Source organism: Melopsittacus undulatus, chromosome 18, assembly GCF_012275295.1.
Source record: "Melopsittacus undulatus isolate bMelUnd1 chromosome 18, bMelUnd1.mat.Z, whole genome shotgun sequence".
NCBI lineage: Eukaryota > Metazoa > Chordata > Aves > Psittaciformes > Psittaculidae > Melopsittacus > Melopsittacus undulatus.
The window spans coordinates 1,723,221-1,736,932 of record NC_047544.1 but is presented as its reverse complement, the minus strand read 5'-3'; the positions used below and the strand labels follow the sequence as shown (position 1 = coordinate 1,736,932).

General features: G+C 46.2%; 1 protein-coding gene across 1 annotated transcript; it reads left to right on the top strand.

Moving 5' to 3' along the window:
- The first annotated feature begins 2,873 nt into the window (after positions 1-2,873).
- On the top strand, positions 2,874-12,280 carry ANXA4 (annexin A4). The gene is made up of 13 exons (XM_013127955.3): positions 2,874-3,023; positions 6,713-6,768; positions 7,615-7,690; positions 8,107-8,201; positions 8,465-8,578; positions 8,730-8,820; positions 9,273-9,352; positions 9,741-9,797; positions 10,410-10,503; positions 10,973-11,068; positions 11,518-11,576; positions 11,804-11,926; positions 12,180-12,280. The coding sequence occupies exons 2-13, from the start codon at positions 6,766-6,768 to the stop codon at positions 12,237-12,239; spliced, it is 948 nt and encodes a 315-aa protein (XP_012983409.3). The 5' UTR covers positions 2,874-3,023; positions 6,713-6,765; the 3' UTR covers positions 12,240-12,280.
- Positions 12,281-13,712: the final 1,432 nt, after the last annotated feature.

The window sequence follows — 13,712 nt, the reverse complement described above, 5'->3', positions numbered from 1 at the left end:
TCTGATGTGGAAATGGATGTGTCACCTTATACAGTGCAGAACTGGAGGTAAGGAGTCAAAAGTACCCCTAAGCCTGTGCAGTGAGTCCTAATACCTGCAGTTAACTTTAAATAACCTGATGCCAGTATGAAGAAGGTGAGAATTCTTTACCCTCTTACAACCACAAGAAAATTGGTCCTTTAGAAAAGCGTGTGCTGATTTTCAGCCTCCACCCTAATCTTGGCTACCCTGCTGTGGAAACAGCAGGGCTACAGCATTGCTGCACAGAGCAAACAACACTTGTGCAACAGTTGAACAACCCCATCTTCAGGGCAAAAAACATTGCAATCTGCTGGTACTTGGGTATAAAAATGGATATTCCCTTATGAACTTCCTGAGAACACCTGCATGATCCCCAAAGGTCCAAATTCTGCCCATCCTTAAACCTGTGGGAGATTGGCTGATGACTTCATTAGTGCCAGGATTTGGACCTCAGTGACTGAGGTGAGGCTGTTTCTCTAAAGCTAAAGGCAGGTATCTGCTAATCAGATTTCCTCTTCCAGCACCAGGCTCCCCTGCTCTGTGAGGTGCAGATTTGAAAGGTTAGGTCCTCAGGGCAAAAACACAAATGCTACCATTCTTCAGAAGATTCAGCTTTGTTCTCATTGTGGGACATAGAATAAAAGCCTCCTACTTACCAGGCTGCTTGAGCTCTATTTATTTACCCATTACACACTGCCCTGTCTTTCTGTGACCTTTAATTTCTATTATGTCATTTGTAGAGCTGGGAGAACAGTAGGATGGAGTGGGAATACAGAGCAGGTATGCAAGCATGGAAAGTCTGGAGTTTTTCAGAGTTTTATAATAATGGAGCTTCAAATAATCGATGGGACAAACAGGAGTTATCAGTGAAATGTGCTTTGTCACTTGCTGCACTGATAAGAGCTATGGGCTTGTCCATTACTGTTGATGTAAGGACAGCAAAGCTGTGTTAGTGCTTCAGGCTGGATTTAAGGATAGCTGTAACCTTTTCATCCTTTAAGAGATGAAGAGACATGCTGAAAGCTGAGCAGACCTTAGATAAAGGGCTCCTGGAGAGACAAAGCTTTGTCTCCTGAATCTTATATAGGAAATTTCTCCTACAGTAACAGCCCTTTGCCTTCCTGAAGGGAGCAGCTCATAGGTACAACAGGGTTCAGACAAACACTGCCCTAAATCCCTCATCCTTCCATCCACCTTCCAGAGCAGCTCTCAGCATGGTCAGAAGCTTTTGTACTTTGGTTTGGGCTTTTTTTTTCCTCTCTTCTGTCTGAATAATTGTGGTGATCTGAATTGGATGGCTATGGAGGCAGCATCCATAACCAGCCAAGGTTATAGGGAACTCAGGTGTGTGTTGGGTCAGGATCTGGCTTCTGAATGTACTATATTTACATGACTAATTCCAGATGGCCAAAAGCATCTACACACTTTATCTTCAAATATTCCTCTCTATTTGGAGCCTCTCCCAAGGGGAAAGCAAAGGCTGAATTATCCAAATCACAAATGGGAGGACTGGGGCAATATATAAAGGATAAATACAGAAATGATTAATAACTTCTGGTCTTAACTAATTACTGTTGCATATAAATACTTACTGTTGCATGTACCAATGCTGCAGTGTCACAGCCACCCAGGCCTTGGGTTGAAGAGGCTGGAAAGCAGCAGAAGGAAGCTTTGGAAATACACAGGCTAAAAAGAAAAGCCCAAGCAACATAAGATGGAGCAACAGCAGTTGTGGTGGTGGGTTAAAATGAGGGGTATGGACTCAGAGCAGGAGACAGCTGACGTGAGAGGAAGGGCCGAGAATGGAAACTTTAACAGATGTAGGAAAGAGCAGAGCTTCTCCTTAGTGACTGTTGATAACATGCACTAATCCACACTGAATCCTGCGCAGGGTGAAGTGCCAGGTTGTGCAAGGGAAAGGAATCTGCAATGGAAAAGGAGAGTGCTTGTGGCTTCAGCCTTGTTTTGTCCCTTCCCCACTGCTTAGTGACCCCCTGCAGCAGCAGGGAGTTAGATGCTCTTGGGGGCCTCTGTGGGGTTGTTTTTGGGAGCTGAACTGCACTGAGAGCTATAATAAGGCAGCTCACAGACATGCTCACAGGAGTGTTCATCCCAGCTGCTAAATTTAGGTCTCTTCCAGCAAAAGAGCATGTGCAAAGAGGCACAGGGATGATTATAACTTGTATGAGTGGAAAAATGAAGCTGAGAGGGTTGATTTACCCATTCTAGTAACTGTACTTTTGGCGTCAGAGGAGACCAAAGTCCCTGGAGATAAACACAAGGAAGATACATATAGTTGCAATGTTAATTTCCCTCCTTCAGCCTCATGATCTTGTTCATTGGCTGTGTGACATAAGGGTAAAACTGAAGTCCCTTTGCCTCCAGTGTTTTGACATTAGGGTGATGTGATTTATTGAGGAAAAAGTAATAAACTGTATGAAAATAATCATTCTTCCAGAAATCGTGGCTGTTTGTTACTTCAGGACAAGGGGCAAGGGATGCTGGAGACCTGAGGAGGTGCTGTGGCAGGAAAGGAGGCACAATACAGGTAAGAAATCCCCACAAACCACATGTAGGAAGGAGCAGAACTTCTTGCTCAGGGCTGTTTCTCCCTCTGGTTGTGTTCCATGCTGTCGTCCCCCTCAATCCCCCCTTTGGGGTGCCCTGTTACACTCAGCACAGTGAGACATCGGATGCTGGCAGGGCGCTGGAAGGGTTTTATTGAAGCCATCCCAGCCTGCCAGGCCAGCTTTTACTTGCAAAGCCCACTGTGTAACCCTAAAAGCGCACTTCCTAAAGGTGTGGGATGCTCCCTAAGGAATCTCGCCCTGCTCTGGGTCACAGGCGCTTGGGGAAGGGCAGAGGAGGGCAGCAGAGCTGGATTTGCCTTCCCGTCAGGAGGGAGGAGTCCCTCTCTGCTCCAGGGCGGAGACTTCGCCATCCAGGATAAGCCCCGAGCACAGCTCTTCCATCCCTGCCAAGGCAGCCGCTGGGGACATCAGGTGAGTGCCAAACCAAGCGGGGGTCCCCTCTGCCATGGGGAAGGGGCTGCGCGGCGAGAGGTGCCTGGGATGGTGCCAAACTGGTCCCTGTTTGCCAGGCGGCAGCTAGAGCCCTCGGCTGGGTGCGTGCCCATCGGGGCCCTGATGCCAAGGCATTGGGGCAGCCCTAAAGGACACAGGCGTGGGGTGAGGAAGGACAAGGAAGGAAAGACTTCCTTTGGGAAGGAGGAAAATGGCTGACTCTTTCCAGCCACAGGGTTTGCTTCCTATGCCTGCCGTGCCCAAGGTGGCACGTCATCCTCGCTGGAGCGTGGAGGGCATGGCAGAGGGTTGTGACACTGCTTTGGGTGGGTGCACAGGCTGAAGTGACGAGAACAAGGCTCTGCTACCTCACTAGTATGTTTGTATTCCTTATGAGGGCAGTGGCCAGGCAGAGGTCACGGTGTGGGAGGTGCTGGGATATTTTGGCTGGCTCGGAGCTCACCAGCAGAAGGGAGATCCCTTCCTGCGCTGCAAACTGGGCTGGGATCGGAGCTGCTCACCCTGCTATGAGCCCCAGAGCTACCCCAGGGCACTCTGCTGAAGCACGGGCAGCTGTGGAGGGAGCAGGCTGTATCCATGCACTGGAAACCACTGGTGGTGACAGAGCCATGGAAAAGCTGAGCAGGCACAGGGTGTGGGGCTGTGTTCCAGCAGACGAATGAAGGAACTAGCCAAACGAGTCCAGTGTTTGCCTTGCAAGGGGATGGGTCCCAAAACAGTGGTTTTCCACTCCAGGTCCTAGGTGTTTCCAGGTCCTGGAAACGTGTCTATGAGCTTTTAAAGGAGATGGATGTGGGTTTATAACTGCCTGGTTAGCTGATGGAGCCTGCCAGGAAGCAGTCATCCATGGGAAAGATTTGAATAATGGGAGGGAAGCCTCATACACCTGCACTCTGGCATCTGGGCACAGTGTTCTGAGCCTGTTCTAAGCCAGGTTTACTGTATTGTGGTAGTGTATCCTTCCCCCTCTCTCCTGGATCCAAGAATTCCTGTTAGCCTTTGCACAAATGCATGGAGTGGGTGGCTGGGAACCCCCTGACCATTAACTCTGATCACCCACCAAAGGTGGGAAGGGTCACACAGTAACAGGAAGGCTGGATGCTCCCTTATCATATAACAATGAAAATGGAAATCATTCCCTGACAAAGATCTGAGGCCAGGATGAAGATTTGCACTGATTTTCATCATCTCAAGACCCTATAATAGTGGTCCTAAGAGAGAGTCCCTTTGGGCTCTCCTGGACCCAGTTATCTCCCTCTGAGTGGGGCACCTCTCAGAGCCCCCCAGACTCTCCAAGTTTAGGAAATAGGGAATCATCTGCCTGGGCTGTTCCTGCTGCTCACTGACACCCAACCCTGCTGAGGAAGCTGATGTATTATTAGTATAGGACAAGTATTGTGCTTTATTTAACATTTATATGTGTATATACGTCTATAATCTATATATCCATTTATTTCCATCTTAGGGTGTTAGTTTAGATACTTGGGAATACCTGTACATTAGGTTCAATAAGCAGGTGTTGTTAGAAATCCTGTGATTTTGACAATAGAAACTGCTGCTAAATGACATTTATTATGCTTTAAACATAAACCCTTGACCAGGTCTGGGACCAGGTCTGGATTCACTTCCGAGAGGAGGTTTAGGAAGCAAAGTGTTCTAATCTGAACCTCATGACTCAACAGGGGGGGTCTCCCTCATTCCTTTGTATTTTCAGTTTCTATACCCATCATTTCAGTTCAGTTCTGTATAAATCACTTAATTCCTGTATAAATCATTGCCAGTTCTGACACAATCTCTTTTGTATCTAACAGTGATCCTTGCCATTGAATTCTGATGAATCACACATTTATCAATTGCTATTAAAACTGCTTCTCTTGGTGTCTCTGACAGTGATCCCTTGAGCAACCTTAAACCCTTTGGTTTCCTGACATGCATCAATGAGCTCAGGCCCTTATTCTGGGTTTGAAGCAAGTAGTATGAGGACAGTGATTAGCCAGGACACCTTAGCGTTTGCGAGCTGCCTCTCTGCAGGCATAGTTTAATTCTTCAGAACACAGTTAAGTGTTCCTATCCTGAAGCTGGTTTTCCCTCTTGAACCAGTTTAAGCTGCAGAGTGCTGACAAATCTGGCTTTGTGTTCTTTATATGATGCTGAGGCTGGATGAAGAATTGGAATCTTGCAGTCAATATTCTGTTGTGATTTGATATTGCAGGGGCCCTTGGCCTGTACTCAGCACACCCATCCTTTCCTCATGTGTTGGTTTGAAGCAGCTCATTGGGACACAGGGATTTTCTGCCTCCCACCCCTTTTTCCTTGTTTATTGACCTTTCTTTTCCCTCTAAGCCACTAAGCCAGACTGTCAGATATTCCTGCTCCTGCATACAAGCCAACTGAGTGGTAAAACTGCATCAGAAGCACATCTGTGTAATTCAGAGCCATTATTTAGTGTCTGGCTAAAGCAAGCCAAGTTGGGTTTGTACTTCTGTAAAAGATTAGAGAACAAAGATGGCTTTTCCGTGGTCTGGGTCAGGTTTTGACTGCTGAAATCTGCCATCAAAGGAAAGAAAACAATACTAATAACACTAATAACTTTCCATATGTTGTCTGATTGCACTGGGTGGAATAAAGATGACCTAGAAAGCACTTGGGAGTACCTGTGTGTAACACATCCATGGCAAATGTCACACTGAGCTGACTTGCCTAAACTGCACCCTCCCAGTGTGGTCTGGATTTGTAAGAGTCATATGAGCTCTTACTCCTGCTCTTGCACAACTGTCTGAGCTCATTGATACCAGCTCTTAAGCACCATGAGCAGGATTAAGGGGAGATGTCATCAGCCACTGACATCACTTAATGGGAGGAGCTCAGCTCATGCAGGGCTGAATTTGAGTTGTAGGGAAGTGAATCTTGTCCTAGTACTGTTAACCGAACAGGGATATGAGGAAGATGCTCTGGGGGTGTTCATGTGTAGGCCCTGTGCACGAAAGCCAAATCCTAAGCAGAAAAGATAACCCTGGGGAGATGGCAAGAAAGGGTTTGTCTCTTTTTGGAGGTCAGTGAAAGCTGTGGCCTACAAGGAATTACACTGTGCACCAAGCTGAGCAAGGGCTGAATGCAGCAGTTTTTAAGGAAGAGGGAAAATAGTTCTCCCATCCCACTCCTCAGGTGAAGGTATCCTTTGTGTGCTCACCTACACCTTGATGCTGTCTCCAGCTCCCAGGGAGTGTGTGTGGAGGCTGTCAGGGCACCCTCACCCTCATTCACCCTTAACCTGACAAGCTCAAAGCCATGTATTTTGGAGGCCATGGGGATTGAGGCTCTTTGCTCCCAAGACAGTGTTATCTGCTTCCTCTTGCAGCCTCAGCCAGGCTGTCACACCAGTGCTAGAAATGTCTTAGATCATCTGCTTGTGCACCACATCCTTCCTTCAGACAGGGCTGATGTTGTGGCACTGATGCTGCAAGCAGCTTCTGTTCAGTACAAAGGAGGACTGGAAACACAGGGATGCTGCTGGGGGAGTTCAGGTGTTGCTTTTAGTCCCCAGAGAAATGAGCTGGTTACTGAACCAGCCCCATTAGCTGGCGAGGGAAGGTATATCCTATTAATTATTTGCTAGAAAACTAACACTCCTCCTTTTTTTATTGCAGTTGTCAACTGCCTGGAGACTCAGACAGCAACAGCCTGACCCCATCTGAGAGCCATGGTGAGTGTGTGCTGTGTACCATGCTGTGCTAGGCAGTTGCTCTTGTCAGATAAAACATGGGGAGTGGAGCTCAGATAAGCACACAACAGGAAGAACACTATCACTGTTACTTTATGGGGGGAGGTGTTTATCCCTTCTCTCTGCTTCCTTATTCTAGATGAGAATGACCCACACAATTGGGCTTTTCCTGTTTGGGAGTTAATGGAAAATCCAATCACATATTAATGCATGAATTTCTCCTGATAAACTTCCTGGGTTTATTACTGTTTCCAGGTTCAAGCTGTAAGGTAGCCATTTATAGGGTAATTATCCCTGTTTCAGAAAGCCTATCCTGCAGGAATATTAAGCAGTGCTTTGCTGATGGTTTTCCTGGGAATATAAAGAGCTTTGGAAGAGTCCCACAGAAATGGCACTGGACAGGAGGCAGGAGAAACCTCTTTGTGAACCACTGTTTTGAGTAAAACACTGTGCATCCTGGCACCTGCTGGTACAGGTGATGCTTCTCTTGGAGAAGTCAGGAATAGGGCTTTGATGGGAACAGCTTCATCTATGACTTACATGGAAAACTGCTGGGAAGAAGCCCCAGCCAGACTGAACAGAGATGTCAGGCTGTTTGTCTCACTGGAAATCAGATACTCTGTGGGCAGCAAATGAAGTTGTGTCCCTGCAGCTTATTTCTTATGTGGTCCCTCTAAAACTGTCTCTTTTTAGGAACCCTGGTATAAAATCAGTCAGGTTTTGTCAGTCAAGTTTAACCAGTAAAAAAAGGGGGGTTTTAATTCAATTCTATTATGTGTATGTCTCCCTTTGAGTCTGTTTTTCATATCTCCTCTCCTGTGGGTTTAGGCAACAATCAAGGGGGTCTCAAGTTTCAGTGCTGAGCAAGAAGCACAGGCTCTAAGGAAGGCTATGAAGGGATTCGGTAAGTTGGTCTCCATCCACCATTAAACCTCTGTTTGTCCCCAGGCATTGGGAATGTTTTGTCTGGTGGTATGTTAGAGGGGAAGTCCAGCCATTGCCATTGCCCCATGAGGGCCCTGAAAGGAACTGAGTAACTTAAACCCAACGGGAAATTCAAGGCTTGGCCACAAAACCATCCTTAGTCAGATCCTTGTCTCTCCTGTGGTGTAGCACTGCCATGCTGCTGGCTGGGTTGGGGCACTTCTGTACACTGATCTAGGCCCCAGTGCTGTTGAGAACCTGTTGTGTGAGGAACAGAAGATACTGAGAACCAGGTTGTGTGAGGAATGAGAGTTAACGGCACACTCTGGACAAGACCAGATCATGCATCTGGTTCTTGTGCAAGCAGCTTGACTGGTTTGCATTGCTTTCTTCCAGGCACAGATGAAGATGCCATCATTGACACCTTGACCAAACTAAACATTTCCCAACGTCAGCAAGTTCTGATCACATATAAAAGCACCATTGGCAGGGTAGGTGGTCTTCAGAGATGCGTGTCCTGGGAGATGCAGGCATTCTGGGGTTATACCACTTGGGTGAAATGAGAACAACATCCTAATTGCCACAACAGTAAGGTCAGCACAAGCTTTCCCTGGCCAAGTTTGGTTTGGCCTTGTTCTGTTCAGAGCAGTCATTCATCCAGGGAGTGCTGGAGCATGAAGAAAAGTGGTGAATGAGTTTGTTCTGTTCTCAAAAGCTGTTTCTCCCAACTCATTTCTCCTTCTCCATCTCCTAGGATCTGATTGATGACTTGAAGTCTGAGCTGAGTGGGAACTTTGAAAGGGTCATTGTTGGTATGATGACTCCTGCCATCATGTACGACGTGCATGAACTGAGGAGGGCTATGAAGGTTTGGGATTGTCCCTTTTCTGTCGCCTTTTCTAGTCAGTTTAGTATGAGATGCCATAATTATACATTTAGCATTAATTTATTAGTATTAACTTCTATGTAATTAGAAAAAGATCCTAATGCTCATGGATCTTGTCCTTGCAACTGCCCAGGGAGCAGGAACAGATGAAGGCTGCCTGATTGAAATCCTGGCTTCTCGCTCCAATGAAGATATTCGGCGCATTAATGAGAACTACCAACTTGGTACGTGGTGCCCACTGCAAACCATCACCCTGCTGACTGAGAGTCACTGGTGTGCACGCATGGACGTGTGCAGAGGAAGGAGAAAGGTCTGATAGCTTTTAGATGTGACAAATGAGCCAATACAGCTATTGCCGTTTGTCCAGAGAGAGTGCCTGAGTTAAACAAGTGTCAGCAGCAGGACTGCTAAAGCCTCAAGGGTTAGAATTTCACCCAGAAATTGAATTGGCATAAATAAAATGGGATAGAGCAGGGCAGGACAAGTGCTGGGTTAATGGCTGGACTTGATCTTAAAGCTCTTTTCCAACCTAAACAATTCTATGGTTCCGTGATGTTTAGGGCCATGAGCAGATTGTTATACTTACCTAGCTTACAGCTGGCAAATGCTGTAGGCAAACACTGTCCAGGTGGTGGACCTGTTCCTAACAGATGTCATCTGTGTGTGCTCTTGCTAGAATATGGCCGTACCCTTGAGGAGGACATTGTCTCTGACACATCTTCCATGTTTCGAAGAGTCCTCGTGTCCCTCTCAACTGTAAGTCCCAGCTAAGGGAAACTGAATGTTCCTGTCGCTGATGAACGTGCCTCTCATTTCAGTGAGGAGGTGTTTCAGGCTGGCTTTTATTCCACTTACCTTGCTTTTCACCTCAACTGTGTTTCACACTTGGCTATTCCCTGCTGGGCTCTAGGTATGCATTAATGCCATGTGTTCGTCCTAAAATGGGCTGGTTAGAGTGAATTGCTGCTCATTTCAGAAGTACAAATCACATCTGAGCCAGACTTTGCTGTATTTGTAAGCCATCATTCCATTTTAAGGATCCCATTATGCATCTCCAGTAACTTGTTTTGAATGGGGAATTTGTAGGATTTGCTTCCATTAGTTGTTCTGGTGAAGTGAGTTTTCCATCCTTCTGTCTCCGCAGGGCAACAGAGATGAGGGAACCTATGTGGATGATGCCCTTGCTCAACAAGATGCTCAGGTGTGTAACAACTTGCCTCCTTGCAAGAACTGCCTGTTCTTGTACACATGATGTGTGGTGAACCCCTGCTTTTTCTAGGTAGAACAGTAAACCTGAAGCATCCACAGCAGTGCCCAAGGTGGAGACCTGGGCTCTGTTCTCAGTTTTGACCCTTAGAGAAGCCACTCAGCTGATGAAATGGGGATAATGGCTCTAACCTCCTGTGCAACTCTATTGTGAGAGGTCTCTCCACAGGCTGGGGTTTGGGGAGGGGAGGTGACACTTCCATTGAGAGATGCTGTGCTTGGTTAGTGGTTGTTGGAAAAGATCTGTGCTCTGGACAAGCTTCAGGCCAGCAATGCTCAAGCGCCAAGGATCTCCTGTGACAAGGCCATCTGCTTAGTGCAGGAGGGAAAGGCTGTGGATGTTGTCTACCTTGACTTTAGTCAAGCCTCTGACACTGTTTCCCAGAGTATTCCACTGGAGAAATGGGCTGCTCCTAACTTGGATGGGTGTGCTGGTCACTGGGTAAACTGGCCTAGGGACATGGTTTAGTGGTGGACTTGGCAGTGTCAGGTTAATGGTCTTCCTGGTCTTCTCAATTAGCCTTACTTTGTTCTTAATGTCTTCAAGTGCCTGTATGAAGCTGGGGAGCAGAAATGGGGAACAGATGAGGTGCAATTCATGTCCATCCTCTGTACACGGAACAGATACCACCTACTAAGAGGTAGGATTCTCAGCAGTGTCCTGGATGTTTTTCCTTGTTTGAGGAAGATACTTTACACTTACTCATGAACTGATTGTGAACAGCAGGTATCCTAGAGCCCAGGTGCATTCAGTTCTTTCAGACCATTTTATTCCCCCCTAAGACAAAAAGGGACTGGGGAAAACTATCCATACAACCTTCCTCAGCCTATGAAGTGTAGATGCTGAAGTGCGACTTCCTTTGGGGCAGAGCGTTTAAGCTACCATCACTAACTAGCAGCTCTGTAGAATGCTAGCAGCAGTGGCAGGCCAATTAGCAAGGCTTGATTAATTAAAATGAGCTATTTCTGTGGGTCAAGCCCTGATTTAGCTTATGATGTTACAGTAATGGTACAGAGTGAGTATGAGGAGCTTGATCTTACAAGGTGATCTTCAATGGTTTATACACTGTATGCCCTGAAGCTCTTTTTGTCACTCACACTTCCTCCTAGTTTTTGATGCCTACAGAGGAATTGCTAATAAGGACATAACAGAGAGCATTAAATCTGAGATGTCAGGAGACCTGGAAGATGCTTTGTTGGCTGTGGGTGAGTTCCCTGCTTTTAAACTTTGGCTACAAAGTACTTAAGCAATCAGAGATGTTGTATCTTGCCCTGGCTGGCTGCTTACACAGCTTCACAAGGCAGATCCACTGGGGTTATTTTGCAATCCACAGGGTTTTAATCTTTGCAAATACAATTGGGTGAGAAAATCCTGTGCTTTATGACTTTGTTTGCTTTCCCAAGTGAAGCTTTGGTAGCTGACATTTGCTGTCAGGAAGCATTAGAGCCTTGAAGAGAATATTACTGTACACTGAGCACGGAGATATCAATTTATAACAGGTCACTATGGATGTCTGCATTGTACTTGCTGTTTGTTGGCCTAGAATTGCATCTTCACAGAATAAACACCTGCACTGAGAAAGCCCTGTAAAGGTTTGGAAGATCCTCTCCTTGTTTTTATTGGTATTAATTCTCTTGTTCTCATTCCCTTACAGTAAAGTGCATACGGAATAAACCTGCATATTTTGCTGAAAGACTGTATAAATCCATGAAGGTAAAGAGCTTTTGGTGTCAGATTATTTTCCCTACCCTTTGCCTTTCCTTGCTCAAGTCAGTAGCATCACAACAATCACAAGCTGCTAGTGGGTCATGAGCTGCTAGTGGATCACTCCATCAATGCAAAGATGCTCTAACTAGGAACAAGTGATAAAACCTTTGTGTCTGTCACGGATTTATCCAAAATGCTTTGTACTTAGTTGTAAAGTTGCTTCATTTCTTTAGGGCTTGGGAACAGATGACAACACACTGATCCGAGTGATGGTGTCCCGCTCAGAAATAGATATGCTGGATATCAGAAGGGAATTCCTGACCATGTATGGGAAATCCCTCTACTCCTTCATTAAGGTGAGCTTTCCAGTGTTGCAAACAAGGAGCTGGATTTGCTAAGCAGCTTGAAGGAGACAGGTCCCTGCTTGACATCTGTTTTAGAGGAGGTGGAATTAAGGAGACTTTACATTTATCTACTGAAAATGTTCCTGAATGTTCTTATATTGCCAAAGGGGACACAAACCCTCTAACAATCATATGTGCTGGGAAGAATCCAGCCTTGCATGGAGATGTAAAACCTAACCACATTCCTTTTTCCTTCTCTTTGCAGGGAGACTGCTCAGGAGACTATAGGAAAGTGCTGCTCAGGCTCTGTGGTGGGGAGGATTAAAGGATGCCTCGTTACTGTCAGGGTGATGGGAAGTAACAGATGGGAAGTTACTGTCAGGGTGATGGGAAGGATTTCTTTCTTTTAATTTTTTCCCAATTCTCTTATTAATTGCAATGAGCATTGACTTGGGTTAATGTTCTGGTTAGATAATGGCCATTCCAGTTGACCCTTTCGATGTGCTTTTATGCTTGGAACACCCATTTGCCAACTACCTGGGCTAGTAAAGTCCATCTTAAACAGAATGCTGTAACCCTATATATAAAAGCTAAGTCATTTCCTGACAAGCTGTCCCTTTGCTGCTGCAAAACTTAGCAACTGAAGCAAACTTGGATGCAGAATGTGAGAGGCAAAATGAACCTCACTGATGGAGAGTGCAGAATGCTTTGCTTCTTGCAAGATAATGAAACCACACCTCAATCATCTAAAATAGAAGCATGTTTAGGTGTTAACTTGCCCTGTTAGTGTGGAGCATTATGCACTTAATGTATATATTGCCTATGTAGGAAAGGAAGATGTCACGGGTGACATCAGAGGAATCTTGCTGCCCTGGTTATGCAGGAGCCCCATGTTCTTGGCCTGTCTTCCTTGATATAAATCACGAAGGTTCTGTTACAGGCACTTCCTCTGGTTAAAGTGATGCCATTAGAATGGTGCCTTTTAAGGACCAGCTTGTCCCCAAAAACCTCATCAGCACTCCCTGGTGCCTTAGAGGAGGTGCCTTGTCCTGGCTGGAGCCCTGTGTGATGCTGTTCTTAGAGGTCCTGGTTTGTATCTCCAGGCCAGCCTCTGGAAGAGGCTTTTCCCTCAGCCCCTTCACACCTGCCTGTTAAGCTGAGCATTGTTTTCACTACAAAAAATGCACTTCTTGCTTGGCTTAGCAATTCAGATAGCTTTTAAATAACCCCGCTTTGAAGGCATCAGGCAGCGGTTGGAATTCAAAGGTACCAATACAGCCTACACCCAACTGGGACACTCATTTTCTTCTAACCTAGCTGTGGCCTCAGCTAAAATCCTTTTCTTCCTTTCTGTGCTGCAACTGGAGACACATTCCTTAGTTTTGGTGGGAATGGAGGCAGAGCTTCTTCCAATGGAACTTTGTCCAGTGCCACTGAAGCTCAGTGAAAGAATTGTCTTACCCAGTGCTTACCGGATGCACTCAGGCTTGGGTTTGTGTTTAATGCCTTCTGTTACGTTGCTGACTTTTTAATAATGAATAAATGATTTGTTTCCATAGCTACTGCTGGGACTGTGCACTCTGGGGAGGTGATGGGGAAGTAACCACAGTCATCGTCTCGTTCTCAACAACTTCCATGCTCTATGGACACTTCCTTGGCCTCAAGCTGTGCTGAGGGAGGTGTAGGTTGGATATTAGGAATTTCTTCAGCAAAGGGGTGGTCAGGTGTTGGAACAGGCTGGATCCATGGGCTGTGGGCAATGGGATGAGGTTCAACAAGGCAAAAAGCCAGGTCCTGT